The 17,871-nt window shown below is 54.8% G+C and overlaps 1 protein-coding gene and 1 long non-coding RNA gene across 2 annotated transcripts in view; one reads left to right on the top strand and one right to left on the bottom strand.

The window, feature by feature from the left end:
- LOC132352895 (uncharacterized) overlaps positions 1-1,322 on the bottom strand; it is a 114,296-nt gene extending 112,974 nt beyond the window's left edge. The window contains exon 1 of the long non-coding RNA XR_009498901.1: positions 1,072-1,322. This is a non-coding gene — a long non-coding RNA (uncharacterized LOC132352895). The remainder of the gene's footprint in view (positions 1-1,071) is intronic.
- A 17-nt stretch (positions 1,323-1,339) lies between these two features.
- On the top strand, positions 1,340-17,617 carry MAP3K10 (mitogen-activated protein kinase kinase kinase 10). The gene is made up of 10 exons (XM_059903636.1): positions 1,340-2,607; positions 6,794-6,974; positions 9,862-10,010; positions 10,489-10,664; positions 11,289-11,535; positions 13,010-13,126; positions 14,950-15,127; positions 15,227-15,339; positions 15,714-16,394; positions 17,180-17,617. Exons 1-10 carry the CDS (start codon positions 1,926-1,928, stop codon positions 17,500-17,502), a joined length of 2,847 nt encoding a protein of 948 aa, XP_059759619.1. The 5' UTR covers positions 1,340-1,925; the 3' UTR covers positions 17,503-17,617.
- The last annotated feature ends 254 nt before the right edge of the window (positions 17,618-17,871 follow it).

Here is a 17,871-nt window from a genome sequence, read left to right as displayed (position 1 = left end):
CTGTACTCAGAATGCAGCGGGGCCTCTCTTCCAACAAGCATGAGGTCCAGAGTTTCTCTCACAGGAGAGCAGGTACCCACTTCCCTCTGAGCGCGGAACAACTCCCCAGGATACTGTGGGGCAGTTCTCTGGAGTTTGGGCACCAGAGCCCATCAAAGTTCCCCTCTTCTCTCCTCCCGCCAGACCCCCAGACCACAAAGGAGAGGCTAAGTGAAAAGACCCAGAATTTTGCTGCTTACAAGCTTACAGATCTTGAGCAAGTCATCGAACCTCTGCAGGACTCAGTTTCCTCACTCTTTAAATGGGAAGGCAGTGTTTTTAAAAATCATGACTGGCGTGGTGGTGGTTGTTTTTAATTTTAAAATATGCTTTTGAGGGGCTTTCCTGGCGGTCGAGTGGTTAAGACTCTGAGCTTCTACTGCAGGGGACACCGGTTCCATTCCTGGTTGGGGAACTAAGATCTGCCGCACGATGCGGCCAAAGAGAGAGAGAGAGAGAGAGAAATATATGCCTTTGATTGTTGCTTTGCCATTTATAGTTGTGACCTTGGACAAGTGACTTTATTTCTCTATGCGTCATCTGTAAACTAGGGGCTTTGCGAGGATTTAATGCTACCATGTATGCAAAGCACTCAGCATAAGATGCCCGTTAAGCCCCAGAAAATTGAAATTCCCATTACGGAAGGCGGGGGTTCTCGAGTTCTGACTGAAGAGGCAGAGGAACCCAGGGCTGGTGGGGAAAGCAGATGTGGCTGTGATTTCCCCAGGGACACTATAAACAGCCTCCCAGCCCCGTCTTCCCCCATAGGCCTCACCATCAGCCTGACCCCCCAGCTTGCTGGAGCCACCAAGCAGCTCTCCCTTGCCCGCGGTTGGGGGGCTGCCCTGCCCCACAGCGCCAGTTCGCGAACGGACTACACTTCCCGGCGTGCACCTCGGGTCGGGGCCCCGAGGGGCAGTCCAGCTGCGGGGACCTAGTCCTGGCCTGCGTTAGAGGCTTCGGGCAGTAACCACCGTTCACGCAGCTGCTACTTTTCGCTTTGCGAAGCGCGTCAGTCACCGTCAACCCCACCTTGGGCCGCGGCCCCCGCAGGGTCTGTGAGGAGTGCTCGGCCCTCTCCTCCTCTCCTCCTCCAGGCGTCCGGCCCACGGCGTCCCAGGGAGGGTCTGAGGCCAGGCTCATCTTCCCGGGAGAATTCCTTCGCCCACGCGCAGTCCTCACTTCGGCCCGAGGCCCGCAGCCGGGCTCTGGAGGCTGGGGGACTGGGGACCGACCAGGAAGTCGCGCTGCCGGAGACTACAACTCCCAGGCGGCACCGCGGCGCGGCGGCAGCGAGCACGTCACTCAGGCACTGCCGGCGGCCCCGGGAAGCGGCGCGGGCGGGGGCAGGGGCTGGGGCCGACCGGGAGCCCGATGCTGAGGATGGGGGCCGCCCGGCCGCCCCGCGCGTGAGGAGGCCGAGGGGCGCGCCACCCCGTCCTGGGGGGGCTCCGCCAGCCCCGCCCCGCCCGGCGATCGTGGCCCGGGATGCGGAGCCGGGGGCCGCCGGTGGAGCTGCGCGGGGTGAGAGGCGCGGGGAAGGGGGCTGCCTGCTTCCCTCACCCTCGTCCCCCACCGGCGGACCCCGGCAGGAATTCGGCAGCCGCGCGGCCAGGCCTTCTTAGCGCCCTGACGTTTAGTGGGGAGAGGTGAACCCGCCGCCCTTCCCCCACCCCACCCTGCCTGGACAGCTGAATCAGAGGGGACAACCCTGCCGTTTTAAAGAGGCTTTTTCTTGCTCCTGCGGAGGGCCCCCCAGCCATGGCCACCAGGAGCCCCCTAGAACCCGCAGGGACTGCCCCCCATCCTGGCCGCCGGGGCCCGCCCTCTGCATCCCGCGGGCAGCCTGTGTGAAGCGGCCTCCCGCAGCCCCTGGCCCCACCCCCATGGAGGAGGAGGAGTGGGGGGCGGCCAAGGAGTGGGGCACGACCCCCGCGGGGCCCGTCTGGACCGCAGTGTTCGACTACGAGGCGGCGGGCGACGAGGAGCTGACCCTGCGGAGGGGCGACCGCGTCCAGGTGCTTTCCCAGGACTGTGCCGTATCGGGCGACGAGGGCTGGTGGACCGGGCAGCTACCCAGCGGCCGTGTGGGCGTCTTCCCCAGCAACTACGTGGCCCCCGGCACCCCCGCCGCGCCCGCGGACCTCCAGCTGCCCCAGGAGATCCCCTTCCACCAGCTGCAGCTGGAGGAGATCATCGGTGTAGGGGGCTTTGGCAAGGTCTATCGGGCCCTGTGGCATGGCGAGGAGGTGGCAGTCAAGGCCGCCCGGCTGGACCCTGAACGGGACCCGGCAGTGACAGCAGAGCAGGTGCGCCAGGAGGCCCGGCTCTTTGGAGCCCTGCAGCACCCCAACATCATTGCCCTCAGGGGCGCCTGCCTCAGCCCCCCACACCTCTGCCTGGTGATGGAGTATGCCAGGGGGGGCGCACTGAGCAGGGTGCTGGCAGGGCGCCGGGTGCCCCCTCACGTGCTGGTCAACTGGGCTGTACAGGTGGCCCGGGGCATGAACTACCTACACAATGATGCCCCTGTGCCCATCATCCACCGGGACCTCAAGTCCATCAACAGTAAGTGGTGTCCTCCCCAAAAAACTTGCTTCTGTAGAACCTTGTGAGGACAAGCCTAGGTGGCGGGATGGGGACACCAGAAGACACTGCCTGGGGCAAGAAGGGGCAGCAGTATACCTTCAGGGCCAGGTGAGGCAGTCCTTGCCCCATTAAGAGAGGAAAAGGAGGCCCAGAAAGGTTGAAGGAATACCTGCCTCCTAGGCTACAGTCACAGTAGCCCAATAAATATGTATCAGTGAACACTGTGACAGGCCCTGTGCTCCCTGCTGTAAATAGGACAGGTACAGTGCCTGCCCTCATGGCACTTACTGTCCAGCCACGCTGCCAGAGTCCACCAGGCAGAGACAGATAGAACCTGGCCTGGAGTCGGGGTTTCTCAGTCTCAGCGCTATTGACATTTGGGGCCGGATGATTGCAGGGGGCTGTCCTGTGTGATGGAGGTCACTTAGTAGCATCCTTGGCTTCTACCCACTAGATGCCATTAGCATTCTCCACCCCCCATCCCCCAGTTATGACAACCAAAAATGTCTCCAGACATTGCCGAATGTCCTCTGGAGGGCAGACTAGCCCTCAGTTGAGAACCACTTCCTGGTGTCCTCCTAGGCCTCTGCCCCAGCTAGCCAAGACACACTGGGAAAGATGAGGGAGGAGGAAAAGGGATGTGGCTTATGTAAAAGCATCCAAGCTGTCTGGCCTGTCATAGACTTTCAAAAGTTGATTGGTTGATTGAATGAGGTCTGGGGACAGATGGAAGGCAAGGTTCCCCAGAACCTACATCTAGATCAAGGAGCTTCTCATGATGTCAAATATTAATTGAGCACCTATCAAGTAGAAGCCCAACAGGGACCAAAACAGCCATGGTTTCTGCCCTTACAGCACTCACAATCATTCCCCGGATATTCATTCATTTCCCAGATATTTCCCGAGCACCTGTTGTGTACTAGGCCCTGTCCTGACCCTTAGAATACAGCAGGGGAAAAAATCCTACCTTCCTGGCTCTCCCGTCCCTCCTCTGCCTCATGTCACTCCCTTTCATTTCTGCATTTATTTGTTCAATTTTTTTCGTTTGGTATTTACTGGGCCAGATCATATACTAAGCAAGAGAGATCAATAGTGAGTGGGGCCAGCATGTTCCCTGCCCTCACGTGATATGTGAGGGTCTTCTCTTTGTCCTCAGCCCTCACATCTCATCTATTTCTGACTCCTGTCAGTTCTACGTCTTGAAGTTTGTTTGACCCCATCCCACTGTTTCATGTTCGTTGCTAGGCTTCACCACCACCAACTGCAAGTCCGTAGGATAGAGGGACGGAGTCTTCCTTTCCTGACAGGCCTGGCATTCATACACTCAACAGATAGATAGCTACCAAGTGCCCAGGGTGCGCCAAGCCCTGCGCCAGCCCCAGAGAATTGAGCGAGACAGACCGATGGTCCCCATCTCCATTGATGCTGATGCTCTGACTCCTGAAATGCTGGGTAGATGGAGGCAGGACTGCCAACACGCTCCTCTTGAAGCCTGGGGTCCCTTCTCAGCCCTGCCTCGCCCCTGCTGATTCACAGCCTGCAGGTGGGGTATCAGGACATTCTCCCACTCCCCCAAGTTTTTCTGTAGCCAATGCCACTTGGACAAAGCGTTGGTGGGGCTCTTAGGCCAGGGCTTCCTGCTTGGGCAATGGAACTGCTCCATGCCTGAGACAGAGGAAACAGGGCCTCCACAGTACAGCTTCCCCCGTTCAGCCTCCCCTGAGGAGCTCCTCATCTGACGTCATTCATTCACTGTTTTATTCAACTAATAATTCTGAAGCAGAATTAAGTGTACTAGGCACTGTCCTGGGCTCTGGGATTACAGATGTGGACAAGGCAAGACAGATGTGAACGAGGCAAGACAGATGTGAACGAGGCAAGACCCCCCCCCCGCCCCCATAGAAGTTATAGTCTAGTGAACAAAAATAGATGGTTGATATTTAAATAGATAACAAAATTTCAGAGAGTATCAAGGACTCTGAAGGAAATAAAGCAGATTAAGGATGGGGCAGAGGGAGCTCTTTAGATCAGAGCTCCAGGAAGGCAACATTTGAGCCGAGAACTGAGCCCAGAGGACCCAACTTTACAAAGATCCGGGCATGGCAAAGGCCCTGAGGTGGGGATATGAAGCTGCCTTGTTGGAGAAACAGCAGGGAGACCGAAGAGGTCGGAAGAGCAGGAGTGAGGCAGAGGTGGAAGGAGGTGAGGTCATAAAAGTAGACGGGCCAGATCACATTAACCTTGGGGGCCACTGTGAGGGCTTTGGATATTTCATTCAATGTAGTAGAAGCCATTAGAGGGTCTTAAGCAGGGGTAACATAATCAGATAAATACTTCTTTAAGTGAATTGATTTAGGCCCAGCCTGGGAGATGCAGAAATAAAGTGTAAGACCATGGGGTGTTCCCTCTGTCACAGGGTCACTCCACAAACAGGAAAGTCGGTGACTCGAGAAGAGAGGACTTCTGAGAGGTAGAGTCACATGCTAGAGAGTCTCAAGAGGCTTCCAGGAGGAGGTGACATTTGAGTTGGGTTTTAAAGAAGGGACAAGATTACCAACAGTGTTACCTTGGGCAGTGGTCTGAGCTCTCTAAAACTTGGTCTCTTCATCTGCCAAATGGGTATGACAGTAGAATTGCCTCATTGTTATGATGATTGAAGAAGTAGCCAGGAATGGCCAAAGATAAAGGTAGAGAAATAAGGAACAATTATGGCAACATCACACACTAATAAAGAGAGCTGATGCTTTTAGAGGGCCTACTATTGCTTCAGGAAATAAATCTTTACTACAACCCTAGAAGGTCAATGCCATTATCATCTCCATTTAACAGAGGAGAAATCGTAGTGTTAAAAATAAGGTAAATAAGGTTATGCAACGAATAAGTGGCAGAGCTGGGATTCAAACCCAGGCAGGATACTGTACAATACCTTCTGTTTGACAGAAGGTAGTAGAATATCACGGCAGTTAAGAGATTGGACTCTGATGACAGATCTAGTTTGGGTCTTTGCCCCACCATTTTCTCTTTTTTCTGGCCGCACCGTGCACCTTGCGCGATCTCAGTTCCCCAACCCGGGATTGAACCCGGCCCACAACAGTGAAAGCCCGGAATCCTAACCACTAGGCCACCCGGGAGCTCCCCCCCATTTTCTAGCTGTGTGATCTCGGCCAAGTGACTTCATCTCTCTGAGCCTCAGTTTGCTAGTCAATAAAGTGGGTTGCTTGCTAGTTAATTTGTATAAAGGACTTAGCACAGTGCCTGTCATATAATAGCCTCCTAATAAACACTAGCCATGGTTGTTATTGTTGTTAGTAATAACCCTAGGCAGCAAGTAAGTCGGAACCATTCAATATGCTTGGGGGATATATCAGTCAGATTTTTGTCATAATAATGCTGTGTAACAACCCTCCCACCCTCCCCCCCTCCCCAAACTTAGTGTCTTAAAACTCAGTGTCCTTTATTACTGCTCATACATTTGCAGGCCTGATGGAGGGTAAACTGATTTAGGCGGGGCTCAGCTGGAGAGGCTTTGCCCCAAGTATCTCTCATGTTCCTTGGACCAGCAGGCTAGCCGAGGCATGTTCTCATAGTGATGGCAGAAGGGCAAGAGGGCAAACAGACATGAGAGGCCTGGGCTTGGAACTAGCATTCTGTCACTTCTGCCTCATTTTATCAGACAAAGCAAGTCATACAGCCAACCCAGAGTAAAGGATGCGGAGATACAAAGAGTGTGACACAGAAAGGAGCAGAATTGGGGCCATGAATGCAGCTACCCACAGCAGGTGACAAAAAGGAAAGGAAAACCATCCCCTTCTGCTCATGGTTTGTAGTTGCCACTTCTGCGGTGGTTGGGAATTCAAGGCCTGGACCAAAGAGAACCAAGGCCGTGGCCATCGACATTTCAGAGCTTCCCTGAGCCCAAGTTGGAGTCAGGAGGCCAGTGAACTCAGGAGAAGCTCCCCAACCCCTCATGGGAGCCTGAGGCAGGGATTAGGCCATCAGGAAAACGTTCATGGTCTTCGAAGCCAGGAAAGGAGCTGCTGCAGAGGGGGGCGACCCCAGGCGGCAGGGAGAGAACAAGTAGGAGATTCCAGCTGAGGCAGGGGCAGGACACACAGGTCTGCAGCCCAGCAGGTCTGGGGTGACCCACCTTTCTTCCTACCCACAGTTCTAATTCTGGAGGCCATCGAGAACCACAACCTCGCAGATACGGTGCTCAAAATCACGGACTTCGGCCTCGCCCGTGAGTGGCACAAGACCACCAAAATGAGCGCTGCGGGGACTTACGCCTGGATGGCTCCGGAGGTTATCCGTCTCTCCCTCTTCTCCAAAAGCAGTGACGTCTGGAGGTGCTGACGGTGGGACAGGGGAGGCCTCCTGGGAAGGGAGGAGGGAGGAAGGGGGAAACGGCAGAGTGGGAGGGACGGTCTGCCACTGCAGCGGGGATCCGAGTCTGGCAAAGGGGCCCGCCAGCAAGGTCAGACCATCAGACAAGCACAAAAGCAGGTGGCTGCTCTGCTAGCAGAAGTGGCAGCTGAGGAGGACTTGGATTACGTTTGAAAATTCCAAAAGTGTAAAGATAGGTGGTCAGCACCAAAGACCCCTCAGACACCATCCATTACACCGCCCCCACTCATCAAACAGGAAATTGAGACCTTTGAAGGTAACCATTCATTCATTCATTCATCCATCCAACTGCACTGGGAGCTAGGGATACAGCAGTATATAAAAACAGACCCATTTCCTGCCCACGGGAATAATACATACCTCAGAAGCTAAAAAGGCTGTTTTTAAGTTGAAATTGTAAAAATAATTTTTAAAAGGTTGTAAATTAATCCACCAGAAAAGTACTAGACAGTGTTACGAGCTAGGAGGTTGATTGAAAAGCACTCTGAGGGCTGGAGATGACTTTGGGAAAGGCTCTTCTGAGAAGTGGTACTTGAGCTGAGTTCTGGATGACAAGCAGGAGCCAGTCATGCAAAGTTTAGGAGAAGAGGCTTCCCAGGAAGAGGGCACAGCTTCCACGAAGGAGAAACTGAGGTGAGAACGAGCATGGTATGTTCCAGAAAGGAACATGTGGCTGGAGCAGAGCAGGCAAGGAGGAAAGTAGTAGGAAATGATGGAGAGGGGAGAGCCGGAGGGCCTTGCAGGTGAGGGAGCAGATCCAGGTTTATTCTAAGTGCACTGGAAAGCCATTAGAGGCATTTGTGAATGACATGATCTGATTTAACATCAGAAAAGCTCCCTCGCCTGATGGAGTGTAGGGGACAGGAGTTGGGGCAGGAGGCCAATGAGAAGGCTGTTCATTGCCTGCGAGACCCGGTGACAGCAGAAACTCAACCTTCTACTTGCGGTGGGAAGCCAAACACAGATCAGTCCCTGGCTAGGCTCCAGATGGACCAAGCCGCGAAGTCATGGTATTGGGGCAGACAAATAAGACAGGAATTCTCAACTAGAGCAGTGCAGCCCTTTGGGGGGAAGTTTAGTCTTGCTTCACGTAAGGCATTCATTTATGGTCCCAAACATTTATAGAAGGCATATTTCAGTGGCAAGGAACAGAAAACCCAAAATAAAAACAAGACTAATGTTTTTGCTCTCATGTAAAAGCCCATGACTTTTACATGATATAGAAACCCCAGCATTAGGGATTGAGTCCTATGTTAGGGTTTTTTACTGTGGTGTCACTGACACTGGGCAGGATAATTGTTCCTTGTGTCGTACTGTCCTGTACCTTTCAGGATGTTAAGTATCCATGATTCCCAGCCACCAAATGTCAGTAGCACTCCCCAGTCATTGTGACAATCAAAACATCCCCACAGGTTTCCAGAGACATGGCAGAGGTTGTGAGGGGAGGGTCTGGCCCCCTCCAGTTACAAGCCACTGTTACTTTTCTCCACCTTGTATAGCCTCCATTCCCAAGTCCACTTCATGGTCCAACATTGCTGCTTGAGCTCCAGATTTTATGTCTATATTCCAACCAGGAGGAAGGAGAAAAGAGGAAAGGGAACCCCTTCCCTTTAAGGACACTTCCTGGAAGTTAGTTGCACCCTACACACTCTTCTATATCCCACTGGCCAGAACCGTTGCCATATGGGCACACTTAGATGCAAAGGAGGATGGAAGATTATTTCAGGCAGCATTTGCCCAGCTCAAATTTACCAGTGCTGTCACTGAGAGAGGAGGGGAAGCTGTCAGCTGCGTGAGGGCAGGGGTGGTGTCTATCTTATTCCCGTACCTGGAACGATGCCTGGCACACAGCAGACATTTAATAAGTGTATGTTGAATGAATGCATGCAACGGGGGAGCACGGGGATCTACTACGTGTTGGGCACTGCATGAAACAGTGATCAGGATCCAGAAGGAGAACAGTTTACTGGGGAAGATGGACACGCAGGTGATTGTAGCACAGTGATGCATGCTCTGGAATTATGTAGCCATTAAGGACGCTGTCGTGGGCATCAGACAGACCTAAGTCTCAGTGTGGCTCCATCACTTACGAGCAGTGTGACTTGAAGCAAACAACTAAACCTCTCTCTGCCTGCACCTGCTCATTGGATAAAATGAGGGTCATACCAGTGCCTTCTGCCTTACAGGACTGTTGTGAGGCCTCGAGCAGTGCTGGCCTGGAGTAAGTGCTTTATAAATATTAAATAGTGTTAACTTGTTTTTAGAGGTAAGTGCAGAGGGTTCTATGGAAACATAGTGAAGGGGCCTCCAACCCAGCTTTGGAGGCTGTGGAATCAAGGAAGGCTTCCTGGTAGAGGGGGCACCTGAGTTGTGACTTAAAGGACCGTTAGGCAAAGGAAAGGGTGTTCTCAACCAAGGGAACAGCATGTGCAAAGGCCAGAGGTTAGGAAGAACAGCGTTTGTTCAACTGTTCAGCGTGGCTGCAAGATGAAGCTGGGGGTGGTACGGGGCTGAGAGTGTTTAGAGGCGAGGCTGCAGGGGTCATCAAGATCAGGGCTAAGAAGGGTGGATTTGCTCAGTGGGCATGGGGAACCCACTGAAGGTTTTCAGGCAGAAGAGAGGGAAGAGAGGCAGAGCAAAGGAGAGACATCAGAGAACCAACCCCACCAGATCAGGCCGATGGAGGTCAAATCAGGTTGTTGCAGCCTCATTGGCCAGGGCTGGCTGCTGGGGGGAGGAAGGCCCACCATGGGACTGGAGGCAGGGCTGGGGTGTAGGTGAGGATTAGGGTGGGCTGTGGCATCACCCCTCCCTCTCCCCCACCTGCAGCTTCGGAGTTCTGCTCTGGGAGCTGCTGACGGGTGAGGTCCCCTACCGTGAAATCGACGCCTTGGCCGTGGCATATGGTGTGGCTATGAACAAGCTGACTCTGCCCATTCCCTCCACATGCCCCGAGCCCTTTGCCCGCCTACTGGAGGGTGAGCCAGGGCCCCGTGGAGAGGGTAGGCTCAGCTAGGGGTGGCAGGGGCCCTCAGGCCCAGACCTCACTCTTTCACACCCACCCATACCTTTGGGCCCAGGAGTGAGGGACAAGGGGCTGGAACCATGGGACCATGAACAGTCTCCCCCACAGTTGGCTCCATGGCCCCCAGACCTGTGTTCTGGCTAGGCCCGCAGCTCCTGAGGGCAACCTGTTAGGACTCACTGGCCCTGGGATTCCTCCCTGATCCTTGATTCTACCACCAGTCAGGGAACAGGTCCCTGAGTTTCTCTCCCCAGCGTTTCACCAAGTGAAACATTGCCAGGAATTTGGCTTTGAATTCCTTCCCCTCGGCTCCATGGGAGCTGTTTGTCCACAGTCCCTTAAAGTCCTGCCTCCACTGAGCAGGCTGATGCCCCAGAGCATGGCCACTGACATTTCCACTCCCACTGCTGTCCTCTCCACCCCCACCCCAGAATGCTGGGACCCAGACCCCCACGGGCGGCCAGATTTTGGCAGCATCTTGAAGCAACTTGAAGTCATCGAACAGTCAGCCCTGTTCCAGATGCCTCTGGAGTCTTTCCACTCACTGCAGGAAGACTGGAAGCTGGAGATTCAACACATGTTCGATGACCTCCGGACCAAGGAGAAGGTGAAGGCAGGAGGCAAGGTGGGAGGGATGGAGCAAGATCCCTGAGTTCTGATGCCTTGGATGGGGCAGAGTCCCTTCCCCTGAGCCCAGGGGTCTTTGAGTCCATGCAGGGCCAAGGGAGCCTTTTTTGCATATTAGGAAAAGACAGCCTCCTGTTGGAAGGTTGATTTAAAAAAAGGCACCCTGCACTGAAGTACTTACAAGTGACACTGCATGAGGTCTGGGATTGGCTTTAAAATCCTACAGCAAAAATGGGGAGAGAGGAGAGAAGGAAGGTGATACATGAAAAAAGATTTGCAAAGTATAGAAAATTGTTGAAGTTGGATGATGGGTACACGGGGTGCACTTTCTCTCCTTTTGTGGATGTTTTCCAAATTGAAGACTTAAAAAATTAAAAATCAAAGAGGAAGGAAAAAAGAAAAGCCACCCCTTTCTTTGAGCTAACACAGTCCCCTGCCCTGGCACCCAGCCTGGCTAGTGAAGTGTAAGTTGGATTGTGCCCCCAATTTGCCCCACAGCAGGACAGCCCTGAGCAGGACACCAACCAGACCCCGCAGCCCTGGAGCCATCCCCAGGGGCAGAGTAGCTAAGCTCCTAGCCCCAAGCCCCTCATCCCCTCTCCAGGAGCTCCGTAGCCGCGAGGAGGAGCTGCTGCGGGCGGCGCAGGAGCAGCGGTTCCAGGAAGAGCAGCTGCGGCGGCGCGAGCAGGAGCTGGCCGAGCGCGAGATGGACATCGTGGAGCGGGAGCTGCACCTGCTCATGTGCCAGCTGAGCCAGGAGAAGCCCAGGGTCCGCAAACGCAAGGGCAACTTCAAGCGCAGCCGCCTGCTCAAGCTGCGAGAAGGCAGCAGCCACATCAGCCTGCCCTCCGGTACCCGCCCACGTCCCCCGAGCGTCCCCGAGAGGCCGCTGAGAGCATCCCCAACCCGGGGGTTATCTCTTCCTTTTCCACACGCCCTGTCCAAACACATCCCCCTGCCGCTCCCTAAGAGTAACCCCTGTCTTGACTTTTAGGGCAATCACTTCCTTACTTTTCCTTATAGTTTTATCTCCCAGCTATTTGTTTAATGTCTTTTAATCTGCCTCTTTTTCCTCTTTGCCAATAATTTGTCGAGGAACTGCATCGTTTATCCTGTAGCATTTCCCACAGTCTGATTTTGCTGCTTGCATCTCCCTGGTATCTTTTAACACGTCCCTCTGTCCCCTGAATTTCCTATAAATTGGTATTAGGTTAAACCATGTGAAATTGCTGATGTTCAGCCATTTTTGACCTACAGAAACAGAAGTTTCACATGGCTCAACCTAATAGTTGGATCTCAGGGCTTACTCAGTTTCAAGTTCAGGTTTGATTTTTTTTTTTTTTTTTAATGTTGCTTCCTAGGTAACATCAGAAGGCACATCATACTGATTTCTCTCTCTTTGTTACAAGAGATGTTACAAGCCCTAAAGCAGTGCCTAGAATAGCACCAGCCAACAGAAATATAATGCAAGCCACATGTGTAATTTTACATTTTCTAGTAGCCATATGAAAAAGGGGGAAAAAAACAGGTGAAATTAACATTAATATATTTTGTTTAGCCAAATATACCCAAAATGTTGTAGTTTCACATGTAGTCAGTACAAGAAAAATTGTTAATGAGATATTTTACCTTCTTTTTTTCACACTAAATCTTTGAAATCCAGTGTGTATTTTATATTTACAGTGCATCTCAATCTCTAAATTGAGATGGCTCTAAATTTTCATCAAAAAATTGGCTCTAAATTGGCTAAGTCTAAATTGGCTCTAAATTTTCATCAAAAAATCTTGACCTCTATTTAGATTTCATAAAATGTACAGTTGAAAAAGCAGATTCACATACCAAAGTTGTTCCAAACATGCTTAAATGTTTCCGATGACTGAACTGAGTGTCTGTTTTGAAAGGTAAACTCAAATTACTTACAATTAAATAAAGGTAGAACTCTCCAGTTCCTCAGTTGCACAAGCCACATTTCAAGCGCCCACTTGCCGTGCGTGGCTAATGACCACCATATTGGACACTCAGGCCTAGATCCTCAGGGCAGTGGCTCTCAGACCCGAGTGTGCATCAGAGGAAACTGGGGGACTTGTACACCGCAGTTAGATTGCTGCCCCTCACCCCCACAGTTCCTGATTAAGGGAGGGCCCAAGAATCTGCGTTTCCAAGAGGTTTCCACTTGACGCTGACGCTGCTGGTCTGGGAACACACTTTGAGAACCACTGCATGAAGGAATACAAAACGGTGGCATTCCTTCTCTCCTTCTACAAAGGGACCTTCTCTTTGGCTACCCATGCAACCGTGTGCTTAGGGAAGTCTTTCTTTTCGCAGGCTTTGAACATAAGATCACGGTCCAGGCCTCTCCAACCCTGGACAAACGGAAAGGCTCAGATGGGGTCAGCCCGCCCGCGAGCCCCAGCATCATCCCCCGGCTGAGGGCCATTCGCCGTGAGTATCTCCCAAGGCCCTGAGCAGTCAGTCAGCGAACAGACTTCTCTGAGCACATACCTTGTACCAAGCCAGAGCAACATCAGGGGACCAGGTGGGCAGGGTCCCCTCCCTCATTCTCATGAGGGGAAACAGACAACAAGTAAACAAGCTGGTGAGCAGGATAATTTCCTGTAGTGATAAGCGCTATAAAGGAAATCAGGGAAGGGAGTAAAACAGGAGAGTTGCTGTTTTTAAGTCACAAGGAAGGCCTGTCAGAGAAGCCGAGGTTTGAGCAGGGACCTGCATGGTAAGGAGGAGTGACACATGCAGAGATCTGAAGGAACAGTGTCCCTGGCAGAGGGAACAGCAAAGACGAAGGCCCAGAGGCAGGAACAAGCATGGTGTGTTTATCAGCTGGGAAGGTCACCTTGGCTGGAGTAGGATGAACGGGAGAGAGAGCACTAGGCTTATGGTCAAGGGTTCAACAGGGGAGGATCACACTGGGCCTTAAGAGCCGGGATAAGGAATCTGGATTTTATTTTAAATGAGACGGGGATGTCTCTGGAGGGCTGTGAGCAAGGCAGTGATGTGGTAAAATTAACCTTTTCCCTCTGGCCACCGTGAGGAGTAGGGATTGGAGGAGAGCAGGAGTAAAGGTGGGAGACAAGTGAGACGAGGGGGCTGGGCCAGGGCGGGGTCCTTGAAGAGGGGAGATGGTGAGTCAGCTACATGGCAGAGGTACAGCTGTCAGGGTTTGCTGATGAGTTGAAGTATACCCGGCCGGCTCCCCAGTCTGTTCTGCCCCATCATTCACCCCTGGCCTCGCCCCACACACCACCCCCTACACACACTTCTGTTTAGGCACCTGCTTTGTACCAGGCCCCAGAGGTCATTCTCCTGGGGGGACGCAAAGACAAATAATGACCAAACAGTGGTAGTCAGTACTAGTATCGGGGTACGTTCAACGTGTGATGGGAACAGAGGAGAGAGAGCAACTGACTCTGCAGGGAACAAGTCTGTTCCAGAACACTCCACAGGGCCTCAGCATCTGCTGTTCCCTCTGCCTGAAAGGCTCCTCTCCCTTGTATCAACTTGACTCACTCCCTCACCTCCTTCAAGTCTTTGCTCAGATTTCTCTTTCTCACACATGAGACCTTCCCTAACTCCCCAAACCCCTTACCTGCTTTATATTTCCCACAGCGCTTATCACCTTCTAGCCCCCTACCCAGATGATGTACCTAGTGTGACTCTTGTTGACTGTCTGTCCTCACCCACTAAAATGTAAACTCCTCAGGGCAGGGACATTTTTTTTTTTTTTAAGATTTATTTATTTATCTGGCTGCACCAGGTCTTAGTTGTGGTATGCAGGATCCTTGTTGCCCCGTGTGGGATCTTTAGTTGCAGCTTGTGGGCTCTAGTTCCCTGACAAGGGATTGAACCCGGGCCCTCTGCAGTGGGAGTGCGGAGTCTTAGCCACTGGACCACCAGGGAAGTCCCCAGGGCAGGGACTTTTGTCTGCTTTGACCACTGCTGTCCTCTCAGCACCTGCCACAGGGCTTGGCGCATAGCAGGTGCTAGTAAACCTTTGGGAATGAATGGATGGCTGAAGGGTTAGGCTGTGAGAAGTGACGGGTGATGAAACTGAGGGAGCCGGGACGTCGTCCTGACAGCAGTGGGGAGCTGTGGAAGGATGCAGAGCAGGGAAGGGTCATGACTGGGGTTAGAGCCCAAGCTCCCTTGGGCTTCCAGGTGGAGGGTGGGAACAAGGGGGGGAGAGTAAGGCTGGGAGCTCAGCAGGGACAGACTGAGACCCACTAACCAAGTGGCTTCTCTCGGCCCAGTGACTCCTGTGGATGGTGGTGGAGGTAGCAGCAGTGGCAGCAGCAGTGGTGGCAGTGGGACGTGGGGCCGCAACAGTGGACCCCCAAAGAAGGAAGAATTGGTTGGGGGCAAGAAGAAGGGCCGGACCTGGGGGCCCAGCTCCACGCTGCAGAAGGAGCGGGCTGGAGGAGAGGAGAGGTATTGGCTACGTGGAGCCCATCCCACACCCTGGGCCTCCTCCCCAGGCCCTTGGCAGCCAGGAGGCCTATAACCCCCCATCTTTGGTGACCCCTGCAGGCTGAAGGCCCTGGGAGAAGGAAGCAAACAGTGGTCGTCAAGTGCCCCCAACCTGGGCAAATCCCCCAAACACACTCCCATCACCCCAGGCTTTGCTAGCCTCAATGAGATGGGTAAGAGGGTGAGGGCGCCTTTAAAAGGGAGGGGGAAGGAATATTCCCTGGCAAAGGGGACCGTAACCCAAGACCAAGGGGTGACCATGCCCCAGGGCTGCAAGGAGGGAGCCGAATTTCACTGGGCCGGAGGGTAGGACACATACCTGGAATGGGAGCAGCCGGTCCCTGGGGTGTGGGGATCGTTCCCAGGAGGAGGGGGTTTGAGGGGAGAAATAGTTGGGAACCACGCTTAGTGGGCCTTGGTGCTCTTGTTGGAGGGGTCATTTCATCGGGGCAACCCCTTGCCTCCAGATCCGAGGGGGGCGGGCCGAGGGGCCAGGCGCCTAGAGTTAAGTGAGTCGAGTCCAGTGACGGCCCTCTCCCGGTTGCAGAGGAGTTCGCGGAGGCGGACGGAGGCAGCAGCGTGCCCCCCTCGCCCTACACCACCCCGTCCTACCTCACGGTGCCGCTGCCCAGCCAGCCCTCCCCCGGGGCGCGGGCGCCGTGGGAGCCAACGCCGCCCGCCCGGCCCGGGCACGGCTCCCGGCGGCGCTGCGAGCTCGCGCTGCTGGGCTGCGCCACGCTGCTGGGCGCCGTGGGCCTGGGCGCCGACGTGGCCGAGGTGCGCTCGGCCAACGGCGAGGAGCAGCGGAGCTGGCTCGATGGCCTCTTCTTCCCCCGCGGCGGCCGCTTCCCGCGGGGCCTCAGCCCACCCGGGCGCTCCCCGAGCCGCCGCGATGACGCGGCCCCCGGCCCGGGCCTGGCGCCCTCGGCCACCCTCGTGTCGCTGTCGTCCGTGTCCGACTGCAACTCCACGCGTTCGCTGCTGCGCTCCGACAGCGACGAGGCCGCGCCGGCCGCGCCCTCCCCGCCGCCCTCCCCACCCGCGCCCGCGCCCAGCACCAACCCCCTGGTGGACCTGGAGCTGGAGAGCTTCAAGAAGGACCCCCGCCAGTCACTCACGCCCACCCACGTCACGGCCGCGCACGCTGTGAGCCGCGGGCACCGGAGGACGCCGTCAGACGGGGCGCTGGGGCAGCGGGGGGCGCCCGAGCCCACCGGCCCTGGCCCTGGTGAGTGAGGCTCCACGCGCCCAGGGCGCAGAAAAAGGCCCATCTCCCGTGCCCCCGCCAAAGACCTATGTCCCAGCCCAGCGACGACCCCCTGGGTGCTAAGGCATCCTCCTCCTGCTTAGCATGGGGAGGAAGGGCCTGTGTCCCCCTGACCCCCACTGCTTTGTGAGGCATTGTGAGTCCCTGGGTAATTGAGATGCAGGATGAAGTAGGGGTGGCAAACTCTAATGCCTACAAGGGGCCAGGCAGGTGACATTAATGGCAACAATTACTAGAGCTAACACCCATGTGCCGTGCCCTGTTCTATAAAGTTTACTAACTCACAAAGATGATTAGAACAGATAGGAGCTAAGGGCTTCCTACCAGGCACTGTGCTACTTGTTCTACAATTACTGTTATCATTTTATTTAATCCTCACCTATGTAGCAAGGTGCTGTCATCCCCATTCACAGACAGCAACATGCCTGAGGAGTCTCTGTGGGTCTCTGTGAACCTGGCCCAGTGTCAGAGAGGTGCGAGGGATGAGGGCTTTGTCTAGAGTAGCAGCAAGGAAATGGGCTCTGAAAGATAAAGGACTGTGCCCAGAGTTGCACCCAGATGAGTGAGCAATTGGTGGGGGGGGGCGGTGGCTAGGTAAAGGTCCAAACCCTGCTGGAAAGTGGGCCCAAAAAAATCAGCAGATTTTTCAAGAGAAGTCAAATTCCAATTTTCATGTAAATGCTCCTGGCTTTTAAACACCACCCTCTGGCCCACGCCACTCACCTCATCTGATCCTCTCTTACCAGGCCCTCGAGATCCTCTGGACTTTCCCCGCCTGCCCGACCCCCAGGGCCTGTTTCCCACCCGCCGTCGGCCCCCCGAGTTCCCTGGCCGCCCCACCACCCTGACCTTCGCCCCACGACCCCGGCCAGCCGCCAGCCGTCCCCGCCTGGACCCCTGGAAACTGGTCTCCTTTGGCCAGACACTCAGCATCTCTCCTCCCAGCAGGCCGGACACTCCGGAGAGCCCCGGGCCCCCCAGCATGCAGCCCACGCTGCTTGACATGGATATGGAGGGGCAGAGCCAGGACAGCACAGTGCCCCTGTGCGGGGCCCACGGCTCCTGCTGAGGCCTGCCCACCACCGCCCGCCTGGGCAGCCATGAATGTAGCGCCCCAGGCCCCGCCCCAGCCCACCGTGCCACAAGGCAGGGGAGGCCCTGGGCAGGATACTCACTCTATTTATTGGGGAAGGGGGGGAGGGAGGGCAATTAATTTATTCCTTTGTATCCCGGGGGGGGGGCCCTGTGCCTGCCCTGCGGTGGGGGGGAGGGTGGGCAGGGATACTCAGGGACAGGGCATCAAGGGGGATTCGGCACAAAATGCAGCATTAAAGGTAACCCCTGCCCCCTACCACGCTTGGCTGTGTGTCTTTCCCTGTGCCGGGCCCTGATCCTAGATCATCCCCAGTGGAACCCCCCCTCCCCAGTGCTCCCAGGC

Source organism: Balaenoptera ricei, chromosome 19 (assembly GCF_028023285.1).
Source record: "Balaenoptera ricei isolate mBalRic1 chromosome 19, mBalRic1.hap2, whole genome shotgun sequence".
Taxonomy (NCBI): domain Eukaryota; kingdom Metazoa; phylum Chordata; class Mammalia; order Artiodactyla; family Balaenopteridae; genus Balaenoptera; species Balaenoptera ricei.
Note: the sequence above shows the minus strand (reverse complement) of the source record. Positions and strands in the feature narration are given on the sequence as shown.

Excerpts from the sequence above, each read along its gene's own strand:
- MAP3K10 (XM_059903636.1), top strand. The coding sequence starts at position 1,926 with ATGGAGGAGGAGGAGTGGGGGGCGGCCAAGGAGTGGGGCACGACCCCC. Across the intron at positions 2,608-6,793 it reads GGACCTCAAGTCCATCAACA|TTCTAATTCTGGAGGCCATC; the intron begins GTAAGTGGTGTC and ends TCCTACCCACAG. Across the intron at positions 10,011-10,488 it reads CTTTGCCCGCCTACTGGAGG|AATGCTGGGACCCAGACCCC; the intron begins GTGAGCCAGGGC and ends CCCCCACCCCAG.